Source organism: Tenrec ecaudatus, chromosome 12 (assembly GCF_050624435.1).
Source record: "Tenrec ecaudatus isolate mTenEca1 chromosome 12, mTenEca1.hap1, whole genome shotgun sequence".
In the NCBI taxonomy this organism is placed as follows: Eukaryota; Metazoa; Chordata; class Mammalia; order Afrosoricida; family Tenrecidae; genus Tenrec; species Tenrec ecaudatus.
The window spans coordinates 124,863,387-124,885,291 of record NC_134541.1 but is presented as its reverse complement, the minus strand read 5'-3'; the positions used below and the strand labels follow the sequence as shown (position 1 = coordinate 124,885,291).

The following is a 21,905-nucleotide window of genomic DNA, read 5'->3' as shown; positions in this document are numbered from 1 at the left end:
GGCAGCAAATGTACAAATGTGCCGGACACAATGGGTGAATGGATGTGATCAGAATTGCACGACCCCCCAATAACATGATTCAAAAACAAAAACCCACTGCCAGGGAGCCCATTCATGCCCACAGGGCGGGTCATTCCACCTTTCTCCCATGGGGTAGCCGGTGGACTTGAACCACCAACCTTGCGGTTAACATCCAACCCTTAATTCCTATTGGGCTCGAAATCTTTTTGTTTTGGCATCCTCTCCTCTGGCCCCTACCCCTGGGTTAGGTGTCGCCTCTGCATTCAGATGAACATGCTTCTTGATAGACTCTGGGGACCCCACGTGAGGAGGACGGGAACGGGCCACTGGCTGGGACCAGGGTGGAAGAAGGTCAAGGGCCTCGGGGAACTTGAGTGCCTGGAAAGACAGGCTTTCTGGAGTAGAAGCTGGAGGCTGCTGAGGCAGCAGCTGGGTGCTGTGAGCCCAGCCCCACTCAGGCTCACCCTCTGCCACCCAGGAGGCCCACGGGAACAGGACTAGGGGAGTCGGGTCTCTTGCTGTGTGCGTGGAACTCTGAATCGCTTCCAGGGACTGGAACATTACCTGTGGCTCTCAAGGAAAGGGGTGGAGGGCCAGGACACCTGGGTTGGCTCTGCCAAGGGGCATTCCTGAGGAAAGTGGAGGCCCAGGCTGGCAGAGGGAGTGGTATGGCTCTGGGTCTGGAATGTCGTGCAACCAGTGGGTCCAGCCCCAGGCTCTGCCCCCAGGCCTTCTCTGCCCCACACTGCCATCTTCACTGCTTTCCAAGAGCCCTTCCCCAAGCACAAAGACAAGACTTAAAAGAACCTATTTATTGTGGTTGTTCACAGGGCCATCAGACCAGTTCCTACTCATAGTGACCCCCAGGCACAACAGAATGGAACCTCATCCTGTCCTGTGTCATCCTCACAGTGGTGGCTACATTTGAGCCCATTACTGCCGTCCCTGTGTCACTCCATCTCCTTGACGACCTTCCTCTCTGAGGCCGATTTATTGGGAAAGAGAAGCAGGAGAGAAAGAGATCCTTCAGGTGTGGGGGGCCCCAGCCACTGCTCTGTGGTTGTCCAGATAGCGCCTAAGGGCGGTGGGGTAGTCTGTTATGACACCACTGGCCCCCAGGCTGAAGGCCACTTCAAAATCGGACTCTTCATTAAGGCACCAGAAGACCACCTGAAAAGGAGGAAGGGGCTTGGAGTTGCCAAAACACTTTACCGGGAACATTGCTTCATCTCCTGCTCTGAGGCTAGAAGCTGATGCTTCAGTGTCAGGAATTTTAGAAACTAGCTGTTAAACACAGTAGGGAATCAACAGTAAAAGTACAGGAACTTGTCATTAGATACATTGTATGAAAAACAAAGGTAAAGCATCCTCAAACTACTTTATTCCCGGATCTAGAATCTGTTTCACTGGAAATAGCAATATGGAGTGCTACCACCCATCTCCTCCCAACTCTGCCTTGGGTGACTTGTTGACCAAAGGTGGGAGTATTTACACCAGGAAAATTGGTGCCCAACTCAGCCCTTCCTCTTTGTAAAAAAAAAAAAAAAAAAGAAAGAAAAGAAAAACAACATCCTGGAGAGCTGACCTGTGAACGCTGACCAGCATGCCTGTCTCAGCTTCCCAGTGGGCAATGAGGGAGGCCGAGATGGTACTGTTAACCCCGGGCCACCTCTTTCTGAATGTGACAAATGAAGGTGACTGTCAATCTCAGACTTGTTTTGGAAATCCCGGAGATGAGGCTGATCTGATCTGAGAGCTTTATTAACCCACACTCTCTCTCCCACACCCAATCAACCAGCCAGGCCTGGTCTCTGTTCTCAGTGAGTCCACTCTCCCATCCATTCTGCTGCTCTCCGCTCAGCTCAGCGCCAGCCTCTTCCCGGGGGCGCTCTGCATCCATACTGACCCTTATAATCTCCTCTCCACAGGGTGGGTAACCCTCATCTCACCTGAATCAGTCTAAACTGGATCCGTTCTCTCCCCTGGTTTCGAACACCCTCAAAACACTCTCTGCCCCCCGCCCCCTACACACTGCTGTGTCCTGGTTTCACACCCTCCACTTTTTTTCCCCACAACAGTTGTATTGGCACTTCATCCACACATCATACAATTCCGCAATTCAGCCATCTCAAGAAGAGCTGTGTACTGATCACCACGGTCAATTCTAGAACATGTTCTTCCTTGTAGTCATTGTTATTCATGGAGTTGTCTCTTTAAATCGTGCCCCAAAATATACACCACAAAACCTTCTCCCAGTGAACAACTTCTGCAGGTCTCATTCAGTGCCACTGACTCTGCTCTGTGTCATATCACCATTCTCCACACCCTCTTCCAGGTGAGCCCACCGCCGTTCATGTGCCCCTAAGCTCCTCCTTCCTCCAAGCTCGCCATCGGCCCAGTTTGGTTCCTTGCTTTCTCTCCTTTTAAGCAGTTTTCTGATACAGAAGTCACACAGCATGCACTTCCATAGCTCAATCGCTTTGAAAAAGAGTTTGTACATCACCACCATTTGTTCTGGCGCTCCCTCTGCCTGCCCCCCACCCCTTCTCCAGGCCTGCTAAACCTCCTGCTCCCAGACTGCCCCTTCTTTTCTCTCCCCTGAGCTCCTATCTTCAGGAAGGCCTTCCCTGACCCCCTCCCCGAGAGTGTTTCTCAAAGTGGGCAGTCCTGCCGCCTGGGGGCGGGGGGTCCTGGAAGGATCCGAGGGTCTGCACAAGCAGACCCTACACTTCACCCAGGATTCTGACTTAGATGACATAAAGTGACAAAAGTGTTTCCTTACCAGGGGTGGGGCACTGAGTCTTCCCACCACCCCCTCTGAAAAGGGGGCAGTGGGTCCAATCAGTTTGGGGACTTATGGCTACAGACACTGGCCCTGTGCCTTCTGTCCACTCATGACCCTCAGGAGGGCCTGCTTCCTTTCTTTCCTCGACTCTTGGCTGGCGGCTCCTTGCTCTACCCCCAACTAATGCAGTGCCTAGGAAGTCCATCAGGCCTGGGGAGGTTCGCTGAGTGAATGGCTCAGGAGAGGGGGAAGGATGGCTGGGCCTGCTTGCCCTTCCCCTAGCTTTTCTCCAGCCCCCTCATCGAGGTCAGTGTAGAAGTTCCATATGTGATTTACTTAAACATGCAGCCTTACAAAGCCCCAGGTAAACAGACCCAAGAGCCCGAACTACTACCTGTCCCAGTCCTACAGGTGAAGAAACGGAGGTCCTGGGCAGAGACCCAGCTGTGAGTGAGTAGGAACCCTGCTACCTGGCCTTGCTTAGGGAGCGCCGGTCAAGCCCTACCTGTATCCCTCGTCCCTCCAAGTGTTGGATCAGACTTTTCCGCATGATCATCCTGGGGAAAGGAGGTGGCAAGAGCGATGAGGGGAGCGATCCCAGGGGAAGGGCAACGATGGGTCGCAGGGGGGCTCCCCAACCCACCCACCCTGCCCAGCTCACTTTTTTGACAGCACAGCTAACAGCTGGTTCAGCAGCGAGGAGGAAGACGGGAAGTAGGTCCTATGGTGAGAAGGGGTTGGAGGTCAGTCTGGCGGAGTGACCGGTGTGACCCTGCCCCTTCCAAAAAGAAGGTCTGGCCGTCGCCCAGTGACCAATCTGCCAGTTGTTCAGAGAGCACCCACTCCAATCCGCGGGGCAGCCCTCCCCTTGGAGTGGCGGGAACCAAGATCTAATGGATCTTGCCCAGGGTCACAGAGCAAGTGGGTGGTGGGCCCAGGACTGGTCACGGAACTGAACTCCGTTTGATTCCTGAGCTGGAAACCACAGTCTAGAAGTTCTCTGGCTGGATCCGGTGTTTCTGAGACCAAACCAAACCAAATTCATTGGCACTGAGTTGATCCTGACTCATGGGGCCCCTTACAGGGCAGGGGAGAGCTGCCTCGGTGAGTTTCTGAGATGGTCATTTGTCCATGGGCATAGAATGCCTCCTTGGTCTCCTTCAGGGCTGCTGGTAGCTTCTGAATGCTGATTTAGGGGTTCGCAGCCCCAACCCATAACCGTTACTCCACCGGGGCTCCTGCGCTTTGAAGGCCAGCCAAGGGCTGAATGAATCGCTCCACACAAGGAGGACTTTGGGTGCTAGACCCTGGACAAACCCAGGTCTTTCCAGTTGTGTGCCCTTGGGCACATCACAGTTTTCTGAGCCCCAAATTCTCCATGAGTCCTTGAGGTGGGGGTGGGGTTAAATGGGACAAGACTCCTATACCTCCTAAGGGGGCTTAAAACTCAATGAAGCTACAGAAAGTGCAAATACTTTGCAGAGCCCATAGGAAAAGTTAAGTACATGCAGGCTTGTGCTAGAACAGCGGTTCTCAACCTGTGGGTCACGACCCCTTTGGGGGGTCGAACAACCCTTTCACAGGGGTCGCCTGAGACCATCGGAAAACGCATAAGCATTTGACACTATAGAATGACATTGTTGGGTGAGATTCATCACTACGCTTTAAATGTATCCTGTTCGACTGGTAGCAATGAAAATCCATCCTGCAAATCAGATTCACACATGACGATTCATCCCAGCAAAATAACGGTGATGAAGTAGCAATGAAAATAATGTCATGGTTGGGGGGAGGGTGACCACCACCTGAGGACCTGCATGAAAGGGTCTCCACATGAGGAAGGTTGAGAACCACTGCTCTAGGCTGACCTCTCTGGGTGGGGCCGGATGAGGCCCCCCTCCCCCCATTCAAGATGCAAAGCAGAAGCCAGGCATCCCCATCCTGGCACCCCCGGGTTGAGCTACTTTGTTCATTTTGCCCACTGGCAGGCAGAGGCTTGTCTTTCTCTGTGGAGTGTGACTGTCGTTAAGTAACTGGGTCTCCACAGCCAGCCTGTCAGCGCACCGAGTCCCCGCCCCCCCAACACCACCACCAAACTGAACTTGGTGTCGAATCAGCCGTCCGTCACCATCTGTTGGATGAACGAACAAACGAATGAACTCCGGCCTCCAGTGCCACATCGGCAAACGTTTGTGTGTCATTTCCCTTTGTGCCCTTGATGGATTTTGCCCACGGCTCCTTTCATGTCTGTGAGGACATCCCTGGCGTGATGGGGATTAAGAGTCTGGCTCTAACTCTGAACCAGGTTAATAGTTCAAAGTCACCGGCCGCTTTGTAGGAGTAAGAGGAGGTTTCTACTCCCGGCAAGAGTTACTGTCTCCCCACATCAGACGAAGGCCTTATTACTAAAATCTGCAAGAGTCACCATCTCGCCACATCAGTCGGGCCAGCCCCTTGGGTCTCCACAAGACAAGCCGGTTTCAGGACAGGCTGGATCCAGCTTCATTCAGCATGACTACCAGTTATTTGATAATCACGGAACTCGGTGGGGTGCAATTTATATTGATGCGTCCCAGCTGGCTTCATCCCAGCCGGGCACTCACGTTGTTTCCCTCTCCCTCTCTCTCCTCCTCCTCCTCCTCCTCCACCTCTTCCTCCTCCTCCAGATGCTCCAAACATCACACACCAGCCAGGCCGAAGTGGGAGGGGCGCGGGGTGCTGCTGTCACTCAGGTGCTGTGCATGATATTTGGACACTAGGTAGTTGCATCGGACAGGGGAAGTTTGTGTTGTGGCAGAGCATGCCTTGCAAAGACTAAAGTCATGCGAAACGTTAACCTTTTTTTTTTTTTCCATTTCCTTTTTAAAAAAATCTACTGACAAGTCGCTCTAGTAAGTCAAAGACGGGAAGGGGAAAGCAGCTGCCTCACCGCCCAGCCATTGGTTTGTTCAGATGCTTCAATGCCTCATTATACAATAAAACCACAAAAAACGGTCTTAAAATAAACAAGTTACGATCTCGCTTTCTCTCTCTCTCGGAAACCCACAGGGGCAGTTCGACCTTGTCCTACAAGGTCGCCGTGAATCAGAATGGACTAAATGGCAGTCCACTGGGTTTGAGTTCCAAGTTTGTATCTGTGCACCCTAGACAAGTGCTACTGTGTCCCAAAGACCTTGGGGTATGGTTTGAGGGGCCACTGGGGAGATAGTTCCCGCCTCCACGGCTCGGTCGAGGGGCCTCTGGTACCTGTTGATGATGGAGGGCAGGAAAATCAAAAGGAACCGCTCAGGGATTGAGATGAAGGGCAGGAGCCCCAGGTAATAGAGCAGCAGTATCCAGACTCCGCGGCACATGGTGAAGGAGAAGGGCATCTCGGGGTTCTGGAGCGACAGGGGGAGGTGAGAAAGGGCACGCTCTTCCTGGGATGGAAGAGGGGAAGTTTGGGCTGTAGGGGGACCAACATTGGACACTTGGGGGTTGCCTTGTAGCTGAGGGTCAAAGTCATACCTTGGCCCATTGTTTGAGGCCTACCTGCAGCCTCATCTTTCTTTTCCATCCATCACACTCCCCCCTCCCTTCAGCCCCCTTGCCCCCCACTCCACTGCCTCCCCTTGGAGACCTGGCTTAAAGCCACGTGCTTCCAGAACCTTCCCTGGTCCCTCTGGCTGGGGCCCCTCAGGCTGGCTGGACCCCAGCTGCTGAGAAGAAGGGCTGGTGGGGACTCAAGCCCGGGGGAGGGAGTGGGCTTACGGCCGCTGTGCACTTTTTCATGACTGAGTTCTTCTCGGAGGCCCACACGGTGATCTCGTTTCGGTCAAAGCGCCGGACCAGGTCTGCTATCTGGAAAGAAGAGCCGAGGTCCAGGGCAGCGGCTCAGGCGTCTCTCGGAGCCCGGGCGGCTGGGTCCCTCCCCGCTGTCCCCCGCCATGCCCCCAGCCTCACCTTGTGAATGAGCTCCTCGTCCTCCTCCTTGACCTCCACGATCATGGGCATCCTCGGAAACCTCTGGAACACGTCCTCCAAGGTCACCATGCGCCGGTCTGACCCCGTAGCAAAGTGGCCTGGGGTGGGGGGTGGGAAGAGGCAACAAGGCAGCATGGGTGCAGAGGGAGGCCATGGGGTGGGGGTGCATCCGGAGGAAAAGAGAGGGTGGGAGGTAGCCACTAGAGCTAGAGCACCCTGTGGGTCAAGGGCAAGTGGGGGGGGGACACAGGCCCGGGTTTGGCCCCCCGTCATAGCGCAGGGCTCACCAGGGGAGAAGTAGATCTCCAGCTTCTTCTTGTAGAGAGGCAGGTCCTGAAAGGAGACAGCATGGAGGATGTCGCCAGGAGGCAGGAAGGGCCAGTGTGGGGACTCTGAGCTGGGGTGGGGGTGGGAGGGTGGTGGTCTTGGCCCGGGGAGGGGCCAGCACCGGAATCAAGCCCACCTCAAAGTCCAGGCTGTCCACATCCCGATTCAGGCCGGACTGGCGTAACAGGTTCTTGTCGTGGGATACCACCACCACCCCATCCCTGGTCAGGTGACAGTCAAGCTCCAGGAGGTCTGCTCTCTGGGCCTTGGAGCTACGGGGGCAAAGGTCAGCAGGGGGGGCAGGGCAAAGTCACATGGACTGAGAGAGGCTGGTGCGGAGGTGGGGACAGTGGCTAAGGTGGGGTGTGCAGGCCCCACACTGCCCAGCTCCAGGGCGCTGTTTCCCCATTGTGAGCCACACCCCCCACCCAGGGGACCTGTCACGCCCAAGTGGCATTCCCACCGTGGCAAGCGTGGGTTGGGGCAGGCACACTCACTTCTCCATGGCTTCCATGGTACTCTCCAGCTTCTCTCCAGAGCCTGCACAGGGCAGCGGCGGTGTGGGTCCCTGAGCCTGGCCGGCCCCTACCCACATTCTCCCTAGATCACTTGCCCCATTACCCCATCCACGCATGGTCTACTTCCTGGTATCACTCTCTCACCTTAGAACCTGGGCCCCCTTTCCAGAATCCTGCCTCTGGGATTCCTCCCCCCCCCCCACCTGTCTTGTTCCCCACTCTCCCCTTTTACCCCCCCCCCCACCCAGCGCACCTGCTCGGTGAGCCACCAGGCTGGACTCGAAGGCCCTAACCCAGGGCCGGTGCAGCAGGCGCGGCCGGCGCAGGAAGAAGAGGGAGAGCATGATGTAGCATCCCGTAGCGGGCAGGGCGTAGTATAGCACAGGGCTCATGGCCACGCTGCTGCTCGGCGCGCCGGCTACCACAAGCCCTGTCCCCAGCGGACTGCGCTGCCTCACTGCCTGCCAGGCTGGTAGAGGCTGGCTCTGTGACTGGTCGTCACCACGCCCCTGGGACCGGCTCAGCCTGCTTCTGGCTGGGGGCCAGGCTGCAGACTCAGGACAGCGAGGTGACCCAGTCTGATATCCTCAGGCCTCGCCTCCCCAGCCCTGTCTTCACTGGGGCCACACCGCAGGGAGGAGGCGTCCGCCCCAGCGTACTATGATCTCTCCATAGGATGGGTGCTTGTGGTCAAGGGACATCCAGGGGTGCGTAGAGACCCATGTTACCCCGAAGCCACCCCCAGCGAGTCAGACATGAAACCACGGGAGGCGGTGAGCTGGGTGACTTAGGGGCAAAAGGCTCCTCCTCTTTCTGACCCTGGGATCCCTTACAGGTGGCCAGCTGGGTGGGGCAGAGGTCGTAGGTCAAAAGGACCACCATAAGCAAACTCAATGCTGTGGGGCTGATTCTGACTCCTGGCGACCCTACAGGACAGGGTGGAACGGCCCCTGTGAGTTTCTGAGATTGCCCCTCTTCACAGGAGCAGAAAGCCCCGTCTTTCTCCCTGGGAGCAGCTGCTGGTTTCAAACAGCTGACGTTGAGGACCACAGCCCAACTCCTAAGCACGGAGCTCCTGTGTGGGTCACCGGGGCCAGTTGAGTCACCGCTGGGAAGTGGCACGGGAGCGTCAGGGAACACAGACAGAGCCAGGAATCCTTGTACACACCTCTGTATTTATATATTAGACACAGGCGCGGGGAGGTGGCGGGGCACTGGGCTTGCCATGGGCCCCCCTCCGGCCATCCACACACAGAAGCAGCAGGGCAGGGGATGGGGCGGAGGCCTGGGCCCTGCTCCTCAGGGATGCTAGCCCTTGAGAGGTGGGGATGTTCCTTTAAGGAAGACGGGCGTGGTTCTGACGTGAGGAGCAGGGTAAGGCTAAGTTCCTCTCCCCCCCACCCCCACCCGCTCACTGCCCCTCACTAAGTGTCAAGGCCGGCAGGGGCCCTCCATTCCAGAATGACCAGAGACTGGGGGAGCAGGGGGAGATGCAGGCAGAGCGGGGGCGGAGGGGTTTCCTTTGGGGTCCGCTGAGCCCCTCAGACCCGGGGAAAGGAAGGCAGAAAGATGGAAGGGCCGAGGCCTGCCCACAGCAGGCAACTCCAAGCACAGGGAGAGAGGGCGGCCAAGCCTTCCCCGCCCTGGTGGGACCCCTGGGGGCCGGGCGGGGCACAGTGTCCATTTTCTAACAGTCCAGCAGCAGGGTGGTCAGGAGGCAGGCCTAGAGGAGACAGGCGGGAAAGGAGCTTTAGCACCCACGGAAGGCGCTGCCGGAGCCTGGGCCCTAGCTCCCCCACCCACTGCCTCTTCAAGGAGGGTAGGTGGCTAGCTGCTCGCGGTCTCCATTTCTGCTGTGACACAGGGCTGTCTTGGGCCCCGACCTCACAGTGCTACTGCAGGACCAGGCCCTGCCCCAGGGAAGCCTGTTAGAAGGGGGGGCTGGTCCAATGTAGGCACCTGCTTGCTCCTCTCAGGGCCGACGCCAAGAAATGGCGGCCGGGCAAAGCGGCGTGTCTTGCTCTGACACTGGCCGAGCTGGGCTCTGGACCAGTCTGTCTGCGCTCTCCGAGGCCAGGCTGGTGAAAGCCAGGAAGGAGTGAGCACTGCCTGGGTGGGGGCGGCCCCCAGAGGGCTGGGAGCTGCTGACCTGAGTACTGAGCCCAGTGGGAGGGAGGGAGGGAGACTGCCCGCCTGGGGAGCCAGAGCCTGGCTCTGTCCCTTAGCTGTGGAGGGGACCCTCAATGACCTCAGGGGCCTGCAAGAGCGACCGAGCTGGCAGATGCATGGGGTGAACAGGGGTGGGTGGGTGGGTCTGGCAGCTCTGGACCCTTGTCTGACCGCTACACCAGCGGCAGCAGTGGTCACAGGCGCGAAGTAAGCGTGGTACTGTCTGGAAGCCTGATGGGCACTGTGGTAACAGCAAGCCTGTGCCTGGGCAGAGGACTGCACTCACCAGGCCCCAGAGAGCAGGGCACCGTCCAGGCTAGGGGGCCTCTGCGGCCCCAGGCTGGAAGCGGGCGGTCTCTTGGAAAATGAGCTCCTTCAGCCGCTCCTTGGGGAGGTCATCCAGCTCCATATCGAAGGTGAAGGGCTCCTCGGCCACGGGCTGTGGGGGCAAAGAGCCAGGGCTCAGACTGGCCCTGGGGGCCGCTCGCTGCCCGTGTGCCCACCAGGTTGCTGCTGGCAATGGACCCACCTCATCCGTGGGGTCATAGTACTGCTCCAGGTAGGGGTGGGCCAAAGCTTCCTCCACTGTGATCCGTTTGTTGGGGTTAAAGGTCAACATCCGGTCCAGCAGTTCAAGGGCTAGCAAAGGGCAAGAGTCAGGGGTCAAAGGCAAGGCTTCGGGCATTCCCAGAAGCATCTCTCTGCCTTCCGGTGCCCAGACCAAAAAACTGACTCTCAGACATCAGTCCATTCTGACTCACAGCGACATGACAAGGCCGGGCAGACCTGCCTCTGGGCATTTCTGGGAATAGAGAGCCCAGTCTTCCAGAGCGGCTGGTGGGTTTGAACTGCTGATCTTGAAGCTAGCAGCCCAGTGCTTAACCACTGGGCCACCAGGGCTCCTTTTCAATGCTGTCAGACCGCAGTCGGACCCGCCCACTCCCTAGACCTCTCACCTTTGGGGTCTGCCTTGGGAAATAGCTTGGCCCAGGCAACCTTGGTCTTGGATGGCAGAGACTGCAGGTAATTCCGGGCCTTCATGTTGATGACACAGTTCAGGTCCTCCTGGGACGGGGAGCCCAGAATACCTGCAGGTAAGGGAAGTACCCTGGTGAGGGATCGCCTCCCGTCCTGGGAGGAGGCCTGACCAGCCCCTCAGAAGCCCCCTCTCCCCAGGTAGCGACAAGCCCACCCTGGCTCAAATTCTAGCTGGAGTCCTTCCTGGGGGTGGAGTTTAGCCTTGCTTTTTCTGTCAAGCAGGGACCCCATTTCTACTTCCAGGTACTGCCAGATTTTACAGAGGTTCACTACGGACGGACCCTCCTGACCTAGCAGCCCTGAGACATCCCCCCCTCCCTGCCGCTGGCCAGGGCCCTCACTCAGAATGTGGTTCAGCTGGTCCAGGTAGTGCTTGCCCGGGAAGATAGGCCGGTTGGAGAGCATCTCAGCCAGGATGCAGCCCACGGACCAGATGTCGATGGACTTGGTGTAGCCCTGGGAGAAGAGGCTGCCTCAGCTTCACCCTGTGGGCAGGGTCCTCCCCCACCCCACTCCCACCACCCTGACCCAAGGAGGCAGAGGGCAGAGGCTTGTGGGCGCTCACACTCAGGTGTATGTGTGTGGCGAGGGTCTTCCCAGGACCTGGCCCCCGCCCTGAAAGGCCTGCTCCCTACCTTGGAGTTGAGCATGATCTCTGGTGCTCGGTACCAGCGGGTAGCCACATACTCTGTCAGGAAGCCCGTGTGGTCGTGCTCAGGGTCGGCGATGCGGGCCAGGCCAAAATCACAAATCTGGAAATAAGGACCAGGCCTCCATGTCCCCAAGCGGTCCCATTTCTCTCTCGTGGCCTGTCCTGGCCCCTGGCTTGGGAAGCCCTCTTCTAAAGGCTTCTAAGGCCTAGGCCAGTGGACCTCAATCTTCCTAATGCCATGACCCTTTAATACAGTTCCTCATGTGGTGGTGACCTCCCAACCATAAAGTTATTTTCATTGCTACTTCAGAACTGTAATTTTGCTCTGTTATGAATCAGGTGACCCCTGTGAAAGGGTCAGTCAACCCCCACAAAAGGGTCATGACCCACAGGTTAAGAACCGCTGGCTTAGACAGTCTGGGCAAATCAGGAAGTGGCTGCCCCCTTCCTATGCTGGGCACTGACCTGCCCCGGGCAGAGCGTGTCTCCACAGCTGGGTCACTACCCAGCTACCCAGGGGGAGGACACAACAACCCCACCCTCCCAGAAACAAACTACTTCCCCCAGGCCTCAGCCAAACCCACTCTCTCCAGGAAGCCAGGCCTTCAAGGAGTTTCTAGAACCTTTACTATGCCCGTTGGCTTGGAGAACAGGAAGCTGGCGCCAAGATGGTCCCACTCCCTTCCCCTGCAGCCAGCTAGAAATGCCTCCCGGATAAGGAGAAGCCTAGCTCTCAGCCCTAGGAGGGCTGCCTGAGGCAGAGGCAGAGGCTGGCTCCAGCCCAGCAGGCCTCCTGGAAGCAAGCCCCAGGGGGACTTAAGACTGCGGACCTTCAGGTCACAGGTGGTGTTGATGAGCAGGTTGGAGGGCTTCAGGTCGCGGTGCAGCACGTTGGCGGAGTGGATGTACTTGAGGCCCCGCAGGATCTGGTAGAGGAAGTAGCAGATGTGATCATTGCTGAGGTGCTGGCTCTTGAGCAACTTATACAGGTCAGTCTCCATCAGATCCTGCACGATGTAGCTGAGGGTGGAGCCGGGGGAAAGCAGGAGGCAAGGGGTTAAGGAGAATAGGTTCTGATGACCAGGCCACACGCCTTCCCCAGCTGGGCCCTCTGGACTCCAGCCCCTAGGACCAGCCAAACACAGCCTATTCTCTGTGGCAGGCTGGGGCCTCTTCACATCTCAGGGGCCACGAGAATGGCCCTGCCGCGGTGTGACTCAGTTTCTCTCCATTCTAAGAAGCAGAAGAACGTCACAGGGGACGAGCACGGACCTACTTGTGTTGGAAATCCCTACTCCACTCACACCAAACTCACAGCCATCGAGCCAATGCCGACTCAGAGGGACGCTCTAGGACAGGGTAGAACTGCCCCTTGTTCACCCTCAGAGAAGCTGGTGATTTCAAATCGATGAACTTGTGGGTCACAGCCAGTATGCCACCTGGGCTCCTCCCTACCTCCTTACCTACTGGCTTTGGGGTCGGTCTGTATGTTTCCTCTGTGGTACAGGTGGGGGGAGGGGCCGAGATACTTGTTCTTTGGCAGGTGGTCCCGGGGCTGGGGCGAGAGGGCCCTGGGAGAGCAGCCAGCCTCGGCTCTGCCACACTCTGCTAAGTACTCAACCAACACCAACTATCCGGATTAGAAGCGTCTACACCCGGCTGTTGAGAGGGTTAAATGAGATAGTGCAGGAACGCCATCTGGCCTGCGATAAATATTTGCTTATTTTTAAATGCCTGCCTTCTGGGGATGGTTCCGTGCAAGAAAACTGAGGCGCTATTCTCAACAGCACATTCCTCCTCAGAGAGGAGCTGCTGGCCCCAAATCAGGAGTTTCAGGAATACGTGTACATTTACATGTTACGATAAAACAAGTACTAGCGATTCGATAAATAAATGCATGCGATTGGACTTGTCCCTGGAGGAGGGGGTACCGAATGTCCTCTTCTGAGGACATCTGGGCCAAACCTGCTGCTTTAGGGTTGGGAGATGGGTGGGGGTGGGTAAGAGGCCTGTAAGGGGCAGCAAGTTGGGGATGAGCAGCGGGATTTCCTGTCCAGTCTGGGCTGTGGACTTAGGCAGGGCTCGGGGTGGGGGGATGGGTATCACAGGCTACTGAGAACCAGAGCCATCAAGCCAGGCAGGGAGTGGACAACAGACTAAGAAAGTGACACCAGGGGAGGACCACAAAGGCTACTCTGTCCCTCCCTGGGCAAGGTTCAAGCCCAGAAGGGACTGGGGTGGGGCCCCGAGCGGGAAGTTCTAGAGGAAAGACAGGCTGCTGTTTGCGGCAGTGGAGAGCACAGCAAGAGAAGCACTTGGGGGGGGGGGGTGGAAACGACAGATTTTCTGAGCCTCCGTCTTCTCACCTTTGAAATGGTGGTGCTGATGAGCTCAGAGGCCAATTGGGGGTAGGAAGAGTACATCAATTGGGGGCATCAAAGAGTTTGGCAGCAGGCATAACCCCTGATACTCAGGAGGCCCTCAAGAAAAGGCAGCTCTTTTCCAGAGGCGAGCTGCTAACGCAAGGTCGGCGGTTCAAAACCACCAGCCAGACAGAGGAGGCTTTCTATGCCTGTAGACATTTACAGCCTTGGAAACCCACAGGGGCAGTTTGATTCTGCCCTGCAGGGCTTGAATCTGAATTGACTGGAGGGCAGTGAACTTAGATCTTAGCAGCCTTCCTTCCAGTCCCAGGCCCTGAGGGGAAAGAATCATCAATCTGTTAGCCAGAACCGACTGTGGGCAGAGGCTGGACCATGTCACAGAACTGCAGATGTCAGAAGACAAAGCTCCCATAGACAGTCTCAACCAGGCCCTCGGTGGGGCACAGAAAGAATGGGCTCAAAGCTGCAGCGCCTGGCCACAGTGGGCCAAGAGTCAATGACGCCCCACTCCTCCCTGTGGCCCCTGGGGCCCGGGACGCGACATTTCTCTGAAGGTTCTGCTTTGGAGGGCGGGTGGGAGGAAGGAAAGAGAAAGAATGCCCCATGCCGCCCCCAGGCCCAGTTCCCAGGCCATGGCTGGCCAGCTACCAGGCCAAGGTCAAGGATACACATCCCTCATGCCTTCCAGGGTGGGTGCCCGCAGGATGTCTCGGATGCCGATGACATTCTCATGGCGGAAGCGCAGCAAGATCTGGATCTCCCTCAGCGTGCGCTGGCAGTAGGTCTGGTGCTCGAAGGGGCTGATCTTCTTGATGGCCACGCGAGTCTTGCGCACTTGGTCGTATGCTGAGCTGAAAGGGCCAGAGAGCTGTTGACATGGACGGTGTGTGGCCTTACCAGGGGGAAGTCCAGGGCTGGCGGCCCCACCCAGGGCTTGGCAGAGAGGGGAGGGAGCAGGAGAGGGCTCTGGTCAAATCATAAACAATGATGGTTCCTTCCTGCTGGGGCCTGGGATCTCCAGGGAGAAGGTTGGGGACCAGCCAGGCAGGCCTTTAGTGACGCCACAAACAGAGGAAGAGGCTGACCCCTTGCTGACTTCCCTTCTCCACACCGTTCCCCCACCCCCTAGCAGCCCTGGACTTTTATCCAGCCCCCCTCCACCGCCCCCCTTTCCCAGGATGTGCACTCTGAACCCAGGCAGGTCCAGGGGGCAGAGGAAAGGAGGGCTTGGCTAGGCAAACGCAGAGGGAGGACGACTCCGAAGGGCTGCAAAGGCAGGAGGGAGGGGTGGGTGGCAGCGTCGAGGTACCTGGTAGCAGAGCTGTGCCCAGAGGAACAAAGGCCCACAGCAGGCAGGGGGCAGGGAGAGTTCACAGATCACCCCACCAAAGGTTGCTGGGAGGCCCTTCTGGCCTGCACCCCTCTCTGGACCCCTCGACCCCAGCCCAAAGCCCTGTCCCACCCTGCCCAGCCCCGAGATCGGCTCTGCCCTCCCAAACAGCCTAGCTAGGGGGGTTCTGGGGCATCTTCTCCCCGAAGAAGAACCTTCACTCCCCCTCCGGGAGGGTATGGCATTTCCACCCTAGAACACCTATTTCGCCCAGGACCCCACCCCACCCACCCAGGGTCCCCACCTCTCCCCTAGATGCACGCAGACGCCCCTCCCAGCGGTACGGAAGGGTGCGCCCGAGGCCTCCAAGCCCCCTCCCCGGACCGCATGCAGCGCCCCCTCCCAGAGAAAGCGATGGAAGACCACCCCCTAGCCCCCCTCCCCGACTCCCCCGCTGAGTGCCTCCTCCGCTGCTGCTTTGGGACGCCAGGATCTCCGAGTCAGGAAGTACTCAGCACCCCTGCCCCTCACTTTCCCCGCGCTCGGAGCCCCCTCCCCTTACCAGGCCCGGTCCCTAAGCAGCGCCCCCCCCCGCCCCGCACCTCGGACGCTCCCTCACCTGACCATGCCGTACGCGCCCTCGCCGATGTACTGCAGCTGCGAGTAGCGAGGGCCCACGTCGAATGGCTGCCCCTTCACGATCTCCACCTCTCCCGAGACCCCCAAGCAGACCCCATCGGCTCCGCAGAGCTCCCCGCCCCCGCCCCCCTCAGTCGCCGCCGTCGCCATCTCCACTCCTCCCCTCCCGCCCGTCCGCCCGCCCTCCAGCCCCCCACCCGGCGGCGGCGGCGCACGAGGCCACGCCCCTTCCCGCTCGCCCAGTCACCGAGGGGCCGCCCCTAGGCCCCGCCCCCAAGCCCCGCCCCCGCCCCGCGCGCCCCGCCGAGCTCACGCGAGGACCTGGCCGTCACGTGGTCCGCTCCCCCGCGCACCCCGCCGTCCTCCGCGGCCCTCGGCGCCCGCGGGCCCCCAGGGCCAGTCTGAGCGGTGGTCAGGCCTGTGTCCAGAGGAGAGGCCAGCCCGGGAGTCGCCCAGGCCGCCGTGCGGGGCGTGGTGCGGCCGGGACGCACTTGGGGCTCCTGGGGGGGCGCGAGGCGGAGCCCCGGCCGGCCCGTCGTAGTCGGCCTGGCTCGCCCTGTGGGTGCTGCCTCCCAGATGTGCCCTGTCTCGGGAGGGGGCGGGTGAGGTGGAGCCACTGCACGAGGGCGAGGGAGAGCTGCCACGCTCAGGGGACAGACCCCCGGCCTATGGGAGTGGACCCCGGGGACCTCGTGGTCGCCTGGAGCACCGACAGCACTGGCCAAGCTCTGCTGGGGCAGCCGAGGAGAGGCCACAAAGCTGCAGGCAGGCAGGGGTGACAAAAGGCATTGATACAGATACGCTCTGTGGCTCTTTTTTTAAAAAAAGGTATGATTGGAAACCATTTTTCTTGCCAGTGGGATTTGGCAAAATGAGGATCCTGGCAAGATCGTCATCGTGATTGTCTACCAGATGTTACCGTGTATAAATTACTTTGACCACTTCGGTTTACTGCGCTCAAGTACAGGTGTCCACCGATGTTCTTAGCTGAGTGAACAGACGCTGGGCCCTGCCCTGTTTTTTACGTCCAAAAAAAAATGAAACCAGAGTCAAGACCATCAAGTCGATTGTGACTCCGTGACCCTGTAAAGAATGGCCCCTGTGGGTTCTGAGAGTATAAAGTCTTCCCTTCCGCCGCCCCCCCCCCCCACCTAACAAACTGCTGACCTTCAGATTAGCAGCCAAATGTGGAGCCACTGCCACTGGGACTCCTACCCTGTGCCTACCACTGCATACAAACCAGACTAAACCCACTGCCATAGAATTGATTGGGACCCCTGGCCGCCTTTCGGAGGCTGCAAAGCTCCACGGGAGCAGGAAACCTCATTTCTTCCTTCTCATGGCACTGAAGAGGTGACGTTTGACCGATGGGGAAACAGATTTGGATCAAGACTCAAAGTGATCATGGCAGAGTCAATACTTAAAAATGGGGTCTCCTCCCAAGACTGTGGTCCTAAGTGGCCTGTCAGGTCTGGAGCTGGTTCAAGCTGCAGTCACAGGGGTCTGCAAGGGGGAGGGCACTAGGGAGGCACGGGTGGGCTGGCCTCCCAACCCTCAACCCTTTGAGATCAAAAGGGACTCTGCTGAGAAGGGAGAAAGGAAGCACAGGGCGGAGGTGGCCTCAATGGTGCTACATCGTGGGGGTTGCAGCAGATGAGGTGTAACCAATGTGTGCCAATTGTTCACGGACCACTGATGATCTGCTCTGTAAATCCCCCAGCTCCCCGGGAAAGTTGAAAATGTGTCTCCTGATACAGTGACGTTTTCCATTTTCATCCTATTTCTCCGAATCTGGCTGTTAGAACGGGGAAAAAAGACCCTCAGACCATCCATTTATATACACACACACACACACACACACACACACACACACCATAGTGAAGATGCAACTGGGAAGCTTCACAAACACACTTCTAGACTTAACGTTTCTCAAGCAGCTAGGAAGAGGTACACGTCTGCATTCCAGAAGAAGAGACCAAACGGAACACTAATTAGGATTCTGAAATGGCTCCTAATTAGATCCATCGCCAGGCACTCTTAACTCCGATTCCCGTTATAGATTCCCAATAGCTCACAACACAGGGAAGGTTTGCGAAGTTCCACGCCTGTCATTCATCCGATAAACTATTAAGTGACACGATGTGCAAAACGCTCTGCTAGGCACTACTACTGTTAAAGACCGCTGTGTGAGGGTAAGTAAACAAGTTTGCTACTGCAAAAATTAGAAATAGTTCTTACGAATGTCAACATTTGGGGCTATTGTATCTGCATAGCCTCCATCTATGTCTAGACACAAGAGGCGCCCTGGAGGCAGAGCGGGTTCCATGTGGGACTGCTGACTGCCAGGTCAGCCACTCAAAACAACAGCTGTTCTTTGGGCGAAAGACGGGGCTCCCTATTCCCATACGAGGGGCAGCCTCAGGTACCCCCAGGGGCAGTTTGACTCTGTCCTGAAGAGTGGGAATCCACTCGGTGGCCCTGCTTTTGTTCTGGAGTGGATGCACTTCTGAAGGCGACATGACCCCTCGGACCCTCCCCGAAGAGGCCGGTGCTTTTCCATGTCCACTCTGTCAGAACAATGTGCACCGCCCCCTTGACAGGCTCGCATTGTGCTCCTTGGATATGGTCTTCCCTTTGATCCCGTTGCAGAATGAGCAGGTGCATTGTTGTGATGGAAAACCTACTGGGCCACTTCCCTGGCCCTGTGCTCACCCAGGCCGTTTCCTGTGTTCTGAAGATTTCTTTATCACGAGCGCTGTGCTAGTCTGTGTCCTTTGAGAAACTCTGCTAAGACTGTCCCTTTGGAATCCCAAACAAGACATGGTCACCACAACGTTTGAGTTGAATTTAGCTGATCCACTAGGCTCCCTTTAGGTCTTGCTCTCTGGATCGTCTGGGTAAGTCTAAGATTTGTGCCTGGTTATGACCAGCTCCATAAAATTGCCTTGATGACCCTCGATCATGCTTCAAGGACTGATGGAAAGATCGGCTGCTTGGACTAACCGATCTTCATGTGTTTGGCTGGGTCTCAACTTCAGGAGCCAGTGCATCAATTTCCATGGTCAATGGCAATTCCATGGTCTTCTACCCGTTTCTGGATGTCAGCTATTGCTTTTCATCAAGATCAACCGTCCTTAAACCACTTGATCCACATACAAATGGGGGTTCTGTGTGGAGCAGCATTACCCACAAAGGTGTTGCAAAGCTTCTATGGTTGGGTCACATGTCCACTTACTAGCCCTGACCTGAAAATTGTTTTTTTTCCATGACACAAAAAGTATCTTTTTTTCCAAAGCACCTTACTGAGACTTAAAAGCCCTGGTAGCGCCGTGAGTTTTGCCTTGGGCTTCTAACCCCAAGGTTAGCAGTTTCGAAACCACCAGGCCTCGCTGTAGGAGCAAGATGAAGCTTTCTACTCCGGTAAAGATTTACAGTCTTGGAAACCTACAGGAGCAATTCTACTCTGTCCATTAGGGCCACTGGAATTCAGAATCGACTTGACCATGAGTTTGACTTTGGTTAGACCCAAGAACAAGTGTTAAATGGACCAAGAAGTAGGGCCAGCATGCTCCTCAGAGGCAAGGAGGGCAAGACTTGATCTTACATACTTTGGACATACGGTCAGGAGACCTGTTCTGGAGAAAGACCTCCTGTTCGGTAAAGTGGCAAAGCCAACAAGACCAGGCCCTCCAGGAGACGGATTGACACTGGCTGCAGCAATGGGCTCAGACATAGGAACCCTTGTGGGCGCGGCACAGGACCGGGCAGTGTTTGGTTCAGCTGTGTTTGTTCAGAACGCTGTGGGTCGCAACAGACTTGATGGCACTTAACACCAGCATTTCTGAGACAGCTTCTCAGAGACATGTTCAGACACGTTTTGTTTAGAATAAACCTGGGACTGGGTTTATTCTAAGGACTGGGAGCTCCAGTCGCGGTCCTTCTTAACTTTGTCTCGTGTAGTTGGAATGAGTGATTATTAGTTTTCTTTATTGAATTCATAATAATTATTATTTACAGCAAGGGCTCTCCGAGGACGGATTATCCATCTTACTAGCCTCTCTCTTTGAGTTATTTTAAAAAATTATTTTATTGGGAGCTCATACAACTCATCACCATCCATCCATTGTGTTCTTTTTGAGTTTATAATCTATTGAAGAGATAAAATGTACACACCTAAATCAATTTGGTGGATGATGAAGAGTATCGAGTATGTAGTACAAGCTCATGGGTGGGAGAGAGTGCTCTTTCTGCACAGGGGGGGAGGGATAATGGAGGAGGTGGCTCTGAGCCATGCAAGCAGCAGGAGGATTTCAGCTGGTTGGGCTCAAGGAAAGGCAGCAAGGAGGGGGAGCAGCTTGGGCCAAGGCACAGAGGTGGGAGCAGGCCTTCCTGGTCCAGCAAAGACTGGCAGACTGGAGTCTAAAGCAGCAAGGGGAGTTCAGGCTGGGTGTGGCCAGATTGAGGGAAGGCCTTGGGTGCTGGCCAGGAGTTTGGATATGACTCAGTCCGCAGTAAGAGCCTTTGAGGAATTCTTGCCAGAGCCTTTCGCAACTTTGAAAGAAGATAGTGACTCAGAGAAAAGTGGAGTTTAGCACTGAGCCAGGATTCTTGGTGGGAGTGTTTGTGGGCAGGGGAAAGGCTGGTGTATGAGGAGGCCCCCCCGCCCTGTCTCCTTGGCTGCGTTTATGAGTCTCACTGAAGGGAGTGACTGAATTTCCCCTCTAGTGTCTGATGCTGGTATTTCCTCTGGGTGTTGGACTGGAATTTCTTAGTCGATTGAACATTCATTCAGCGGATGAAAACGATTCTGTTTTCATTAACAGATACCGTTAGGCATATGTGCTCCAATCATCCTTGCAGCAACCATGTAAAATATATACTATTCTTTCCATTTAGCAGAAGAAAAAAACACACCCAGAAACTGAATAGTCGAGTGGTGAGGGAGCCCAGGCAGCATTTTCTCTACCAGGTAGGTAGCACCTGATCTCAGCTCTCTGCACTGAGGTTTGCAGCCCACTCTGTGGTTCGCTGTCCTCTGTGTTTACCCAAACTTACTCTTAAACCCAGTTCTCATCTTCCTGGGATTTCAAGGTCTGGTGCATTGTGTTTCCCAGAGCACAAAGGCACATTTCCATGGTAATGAACTCAACCAACCAGCACCAGCCAAGGTGGTAGCGAGTACCTAGGAATAGACGTGGGAGGACATTTAAAAATAATCAGATCGAAGCCCTGACCGGTTCCCCCGCTTAATCTAAAAAGCCTTCTGTTATCGATTTCTTATGACGCCACTTCAAATATTGGAGAATGGCTTTGCCCAAACATTACCTCCCAGCCCCTCCGGAATAGGCATTCTCCAACTGATCGCTTCTCTAAAATCTTTGAAGTCTGCTCTGCCAAGCCGTCCCCTCCACAATGCATCAGACTCTAATCTGGCACTATTACTACACGTTCACTTAAAAAAACCATTTCACCAGGAGCTCTTACAACTCTTTTCACAATCCGTACATCCATGTGTCAAGCACATTTATACATTTGTTGCCATCATCATTTTCAAAACATTTGCTTTCTACTTAAGCCCTTGGCATCAGCTCCTCATTTCCCCCCTCCCTTCTAGCTCCCCCTCCCTCATGAACCATTGATAATTTATAAATTATTATTATTTTGTCATGTCTTACACTGTCCGACGTCTCCCTTCCCCCACTTTTCTGTTGTCCGCCCCCCAGGGAGGAGGTTATATGTAGAGCCTTGTAATCGGTTCCCCTTTTTTACCCACCCTCCCTCCACCCTCCGGTATCACTACGCTCACCACTGGTCCTGAAGGGATCATCTGCCCGGGATGCCCTGTGTTTCCAGTTCCTATCTGTACCCGTGTACATCCGCCGGTCTAGCCAAGTTTGTAAGGTAGAATTGGGATCATGAGAGTGGGGGAGGCGGAACATTAAAGAACTAGAGGAAAGTTGTATGTTTCATCGTTGCTACACTGCACCATGACTGCCTCATCTCCTCCCCCAGACCCTTCTGTAATGGGATGTCCAGTTACCTGCAGATGGGCTTTGGGTCCCCAGTCTGCACTCCTCCT

General features: G+C 56.2%; 2 protein-coding genes across 4 annotated transcripts; both read right to left on the bottom strand.

Annotated features, from left to right (window-relative positions):
• Nucleotides 1–834: 834 nt before the first annotated feature.
• On the bottom strand, nucleotides 835–8,662 carry GDPD3 (glycerophosphodiester phosphodiesterase domain containing 3). Of its 2 annotated transcripts, XM_075564715.1 has the most exons (10): nucleotides 7,868–8,662; nucleotides 7,594–7,636; nucleotides 7,233–7,368; nucleotides 7,057–7,102; nucleotides 6,749–6,867; nucleotides 6,557–6,646; nucleotides 6,053–6,186; nucleotides 3,468–3,527; nucleotides 3,312–3,363; nucleotides 835–1,191 (listed from the first exon to the last, which is right to left on the bottom strand). In XM_075564715.1, exons 1-10 carry the CDS (start codon nucleotides 8,004–8,006, stop codon nucleotides 1,048–1,050), a joined length of 963 nt encoding a protein of 320 aa, XP_075420830.1. In that variant the 5' UTR covers nucleotides 8,007–8,662; the 3' UTR covers nucleotides 835–1,047. The 2 variants fall into 2 exon arrangements, with proteins under 2 accessions (XP_075420830.1, XP_075420829.1); XM_075564714.1 differs by having other exon boundaries at nucleotides 6,749–7,102.
• Nucleotides 8,663–8,769: 107 nt separating this feature from the next.
• Nucleotides 8,770–15,994, bottom strand: MAPK3 (mitogen-activated protein kinase 3). 2 transcript variants are annotated; one of them, XM_075564713.1, is made up of 9 exons: nucleotides 15,807–15,994; nucleotides 14,526–14,708; nucleotides 12,304–12,493; nucleotides 11,457–11,573; nucleotides 11,163–11,277; nucleotides 10,740–10,871; nucleotides 10,313–10,422; nucleotides 10,070–10,222; nucleotides 8,770–9,337 (listed from the first exon to the last, which is right to left on the bottom strand). In XM_075564713.1, exons 1-8 carry the CDS (start codon nucleotides 15,974–15,976, stop codon nucleotides 10,100–10,102), a joined length of 1,140 nt encoding a protein of 379 aa, XP_075420828.1. In that variant the 5' UTR covers nucleotides 15,977–15,994; the 3' UTR covers nucleotides 8,770–9,337; nucleotides 10,070–10,099. The 2 variants fall into 2 exon arrangements, with proteins under 2 accessions (XP_075420828.1, XP_075420827.1); XM_075564712.1 differs by having other exon boundaries at nucleotides 10,070–10,422.
• Between the last annotated feature and the right edge of the window lie 5,911 nt (nucleotides 15,995–21,905).

Bases quoted from the DNA above. Each gene is read 5' to 3' on its own strand.
- GDPD3 (XM_075564714.1), bottom strand. From the start codon at position 8,006: ATGAGCCCTGTGCTATACTACGCCCTGCCCGCTACGGGATGCTACATC. The intron at 3,364-3,467 runs GTGAGCTGGGCA...TCCTTTCCCCAG, and splicing joins TTAGCTGTGCTGTCAAAAAA to GATGATCATGCGGAAAAGTC. The intron at 1,192-3,311 runs GTAGGGCTTGAC...CCTCCTTTTCAG, and splicing joins TGGAGGGACGAGGGATACAG to GTGGTCTTCTGGTGCCTTAA.
- MAPK3 (XM_075564712.1), bottom strand. From the start codon at position 15,976: ATGGCGACGGCGGCGACTGAGGGGGGCGGGGGCGGGGAGCTCTGCGGA. The intron at 10,872-11,162 runs GTGAGGGCCCTG...CCTTACCTGCAG, and splicing joins CCAGCTGAACCACATTCTGA to GTATTCTGGGCTCCCCGTCC. The intron at 10,423-10,739 runs GTGAGAGGTCTA...GCCCTTTGCTAG, and splicing joins TCCCAAGGCAGACCCCAAAG to CCCTTGAACTGCTGGACCGG.